This window comes from Bombus impatiens, unplaced genomic scaffold (assembly GCF_000188095.3).
Source record: "Bombus impatiens unplaced genomic scaffold, BIMP_2.2 scf_0361, whole genome shotgun sequence".
Lineage (NCBI taxonomy): Eukaryota > Metazoa > Arthropoda > Insecta > Hymenoptera > Apidae > Bombus > Bombus impatiens.
In genome coordinates this window covers 411,566-415,778 of record NT_176780.1, presented here as the reverse complement: position 1 = coordinate 415,778, position 4,213 = coordinate 411,566, and the positions used below count along the sequence as shown (strand labels likewise).

At 55.0% G+C, this 4,213-nt stretch overlaps 2 protein-coding genes across 11 annotated transcripts in view; one reads left to right on the top strand and one right to left on the bottom strand.

Annotated features, from left to right (window-relative positions):
- LOC100746734 (BMP-binding endothelial regulator protein) overlaps nucleotides 1–3,841 on the top strand; it is a 14,191-nt gene extending 10,350 nt beyond the window's left edge. For all 8 annotated transcript variants that reach the window (XM_033320824.1, XM_033320823.1, XM_012385893.3 and 5 more), the window contains 9 exons: nucleotides 63–148; nucleotides 720–819; nucleotides 1,326–1,502; nucleotides 1,566–1,751; nucleotides 1,831–2,090; nucleotides 2,211–2,370; nucleotides 2,450–2,637; nucleotides 2,723–3,120; nucleotides 3,225–3,841. In XM_033320824.1, coding sequence (XP_033176715.1) covers nucleotides 63–148; nucleotides 720–819; nucleotides 1,326–1,502; nucleotides 1,566–1,751; nucleotides 1,831–2,090; nucleotides 2,211–2,370; nucleotides 2,450–2,637; nucleotides 2,723–3,120; nucleotides 3,225–3,483 — 1,814 coding nt within the window. In that variant the 3' untranslated portion in view covers nucleotides 3,484–3,841. The remainder of the gene's footprint in view (nucleotides 1–62; nucleotides 149–719; nucleotides 820–1,325; nucleotides 1,503–1,565; nucleotides 1,752–1,830; nucleotides 2,091–2,210; nucleotides 2,371–2,449; nucleotides 2,638–2,722; nucleotides 3,121–3,224) is intronic.
- Nucleotides 1–4,213, bottom strand: part of LOC105680803 (rRNA 2'-O-methyltransferase fibrillarin-like) — a 17,778-nt gene that overhangs the window by 12,064 nt on the left and 1,501 nt on the right. The window lies entirely within an intron of this gene.

The following is a 4,213-nucleotide window of genomic DNA, read 5'->3' as shown; positions in this document are numbered from 1 at the left end:
CGCGTACCGATCGCGTCGCACCGTTCGCATTGTTATTCGCCGTTCACGGCCTTTGCTTACAGGAAGCCGAGAAACATGCGACATCGAAGGAGAAGATTTCACCGTGGACAAGATCCCGAATACCAGATGTTTCAACTGTTTGTGCAAGGTAAACGGGGAGGACGGGGCTCCGCGAGGACGGCGTTCAACCACGCGCGCGTTACGAGAATCCTTAACGCGATGCCACGCCACGTTCGCAATCGGTTCGCGTTTATCCGAACCTGTCGGACGCAGAAATTCTTCCGAATGAGTGGCGATCGTTGGCGCGAACGCGATGTCAGTGAGACGGCCGATGAAACGACGACGTCGATGACGACTATCTTCGGTTCGTACTCGATCCGAATGGACCGATAGACCGAATGGATCGATGGAGTCTTGGATTCGCCGTCGAGAACGTTACTCTCGTCCGATGCTTTCATCGCCGATAATCTCTATTATTTTCGAGAGTCTCGACCTTCTCGCTGCGAGACCATCCGTGACCCGCGCGTTAAATAGCTTTACGTAATCCAACCGGCAGATAAACCACAAAGCTTTAATTATAGGCCGCGCGATAAGAGGCGCGAGAAATAATTACGCCGGAGTTGGACGATAGTCGCGCGGCTGGAGGCGAGATCTCGGACCTTGGGCATCGAATCTTTTCATCTACCGCTAAACGATCCGCTGTTTCTTCTGTTTCGCAGAACGGTTTCGTCGAGTGTAGGAAACAGCAGTGCCCCAGCATCGAGGGTTGCTACACGTTGCTGGAACCACGCGAGGAAGAGTGCTGTCACAGGTGTAAAGGTAAGCGGAAATGGACGTTCGAATCGGTCTAATTTCGTTGCACGGGTCGACGTGGCTTGTTCGAGTAGCTGCATCGTGCACAGCTCCCGGAGAAACGGATTCGTACGGAGTAAAAGAGAGAAAGAGCGAGAGAGCGTGTGAGTTTCGACGCGAGTGGAATGTCCGGGGCGGAGCATTGTTCCTAGGGCACAAAGGCGCTTCTGTTCGTCGATACGTCGCGTTGATACGCCGATAAACCCGAGCAACTTGGGCATCGCGATCGGCTGTTTACACCGGCAACCGTCGCGTTGCGTTGCTCCACGGACCGACTCTTTGCTCGATCGAGGCCAGAGGATTTCTTATCGTCCGTTTCCTCTTCTTCTTCTTCCTCTCCTTCGCTCTTCTCTCGTCTCTCTCGTCTTAAACGCGCTCGGCACGAGCCCTGATTTTCCCACTGCGAAATTAATCCGAGCGTTCTTCGTCGCTTCCTCGCCTTTCCAAAGTTTAATTGGTTCGATCGGCCCAAGGTTGTACGCGGAATGGAGTCCATCATGAATCCGAGACGGAGTGGATCGAGGAGAACGATCCGTGTAGAATCTTCACTTGCAAGGCCGGAGTGATCACGGAGTCTCGACTGCACTGCTACACGCCTTGCGCGAATCCTATTCCGGCCGCAGCCGGCCAATGCTGCCCGGTGTGCGCAGGTGAGTACGTCGGCAAGCTGGTTCCTCGATGTCGGACTACACGCAAGATCGATTCTTTCGCAGGGTGCAACGTAAACGGACAGCTAGTGACGGCAGACAGATCGGTGACCACCACCGAAGATCCCTGCGTTACTTGCAGATGCAACGCTGCCGGTCGATTAACGTGCGCGAAACAGGCCTGCCCGGTGCTACATTGTCCCGGCTCGAAGATCGTTCACGATTCCGGAGAATGTTGTCCACGTTGCAAAGGTAGGCCAAGTTTGTTAGACGGAGCGATACGCGCGGTTCTCTGGTCGATGTTGCCCTGCACGCGCGTCGTTGTCAACAGGCAGTCGAAGATACTTGTCACCGCCGAAAGGCGCGTGCATGCTGGGAACGGGTATCTACAATTCCGGCAATCAGTTCTACCTGGATCAGTGTACGCGGTGCAGCTGCTCCAATTCCACCGTCTCCTGCGTTCGAGAAACCTGTCCGGTACACGACTGTCTGGCCGAACATCAGATCGCTGTTCCCGGTCGTTGCTGTCCCCAGTGCTCCGAGGTCGAGGAGGTCCGACGATCTTGCACCTACGCCGGCAAAACCTACGGGGCGAGTATTTATTCCGATCGAGAAGTACAACCATCGTCGGTCGATCGATCCGCTGCTCGTCGTTCGTCCAACGCGACCTCGTTCAAAGATTTATTAAAGGTTCTGTTTTGTCCTAGGCAGGATGGCGAAAGTTGGAAGCTTGACTCGTGCAAGGCATGCGCCTGCATGCAAGGTAAAGTACGCTGCGCGATGCCGATGTGCCCACCGTTGAATTTGCCCTGCCCTCCAAACTCCAGATTGGAACATCCGGAGGGCCAATGCTGCCCCCGTTGCGTGGAAAGTAAGCGCACCGCCACCACCGCCAAGCGTCGAGACGTGGTCGCGATCCTTCACGTCTTTCGCACGTTCGTTGTTCGCAGGTGACGGAGTGTGCACCGTTTTCGGCGATCCGCACTATCGTACGTTCGATGGCAAGTTTTATAGCTTCAAGGGACCTTGCAAGTACCAGCTAGCCAGCGATTGCTCGGGACACACGTTCAGCGTTCGAGTGACGAACGACGCCAGGTCCACCAGATTCTCCGCATGGACGAAAACGATCGCGATCAAGGTGAGCGACGGAGATGTGCGCGCCGATCGATCGATCGAGCTCAATCTCGTCTCGACTCTCTCTCTATCCGCGGTGGTGGTCGTAGGTAGGCGACTTGAAGGTGAATCTCGGGCAGAAGATGCGAGTGAAGGTAAACGGGAAGAAGGTGGAGATACCGTATCGCATGGCGAACCGGCTGGACGTGAATCGCACGACGGACAGCATAATCGTGAGCACGCAGATCGGAATCAAGGTTCTGTGGGATGGGATCAGTTTCCTCGAAGTATCGGCGCCGACTTCGTACAGGGGACGGCTCTGCGGTCTCTGCGGCAACTTCAATTCCCTACCAAAGGACGACTTTACCAATCGTAGGGGCAAACTGTTGCAAGATCCTCAACCGTTCGGTCAATCTTGGCTAGTGGGGGCCAAAAAGAGCTGCGTCAGGCCAAAGCCGAGCGTGAGCCCGGATCGAGCCAAACGTTGCAGAGGACGAAAAGATCACAGGTACGGTGACGTTCGATCTATCCGTCGTACTCTCATTGGCTAGTCGAATTCCGCGCGTCCGACAGTAGCCAACAAATGTAACAACATGGACATATGTCGCGCAGGTTATGCAACAGGCTGAGGTCGCAGATCTTTGACGCTTGTCACAAGAAGGTGAACCCGACCATGTACTACAAGGCTTGTCTACAGGACATGTGCGAATGCCCGACCGAGAATTGCTACTGCGAATCGTTCACCGCATACGCGCACGAGTGCAAAAGGCTGGGCATTCAATTGCCGCACTGGCGAAAATCGACCAGATGTCGAACCGGTTGGGACCAGTTCTCGGGATCTGGCCCATCTCTCGGTCCGCGTTTTCCTTGATCCATGCGTACGTCCCCTCCTTGTCCTTTCTCTCGAGCGTCGAGAAAAAGAGAAAAAGAGAGAGAGAGAGAGAGAGAAAGAGAGAGAAAGGTGTCCAAGGCGATCGACGTCCCGCGACCGCGAGGAAACGATCGTTCGCGCCTCTTCTCCTCTCGGTCTCTGTCCGCGTTTGCCGGATTCGCGAGCGATCGCTCCGCGAAATTCTCAGCTAGTCACCGCGTTTGTTAGCCGCGACGAACCGATCGATTCGCACCGCAGACGAGCAAACGCATCGCGCATCATCGTACAACTACTGTACACCCGCGTCCCGTCGACGATCGCCCTCCTTCGTCCTCGCGAGTACACGACGTCTTCCTTCCCTCTCCTCATCCGATCGCGAATCCTATCGAGCTCGGACGATTCCGAAGCACCGTGCAGTATTTCGGCCGATGAGCAGGCTCGCGGCATATCGTCTACGTACCGGCACTCGTTAAATCCTCGATATTCGTGGATTTAAGCCGACATCGCGTAAAACCGCGATACCACTCCTACTTTCCATCCTTTCTTTCACGCTACTCCGCATCCCCTTCTCCTCCTCGTCGTCGTCGTCGTCGTTTCTCTCTTTTCTTCGTATGTATATAAACGTGCACGTTTTTACGATTAGATGTTCGATCTCGACGAGACGTCGTCGACTGTACATAAATACCCCGGACCAGGCTCGCGAAACAGCGAGTCGATTCTTCGCGGGACG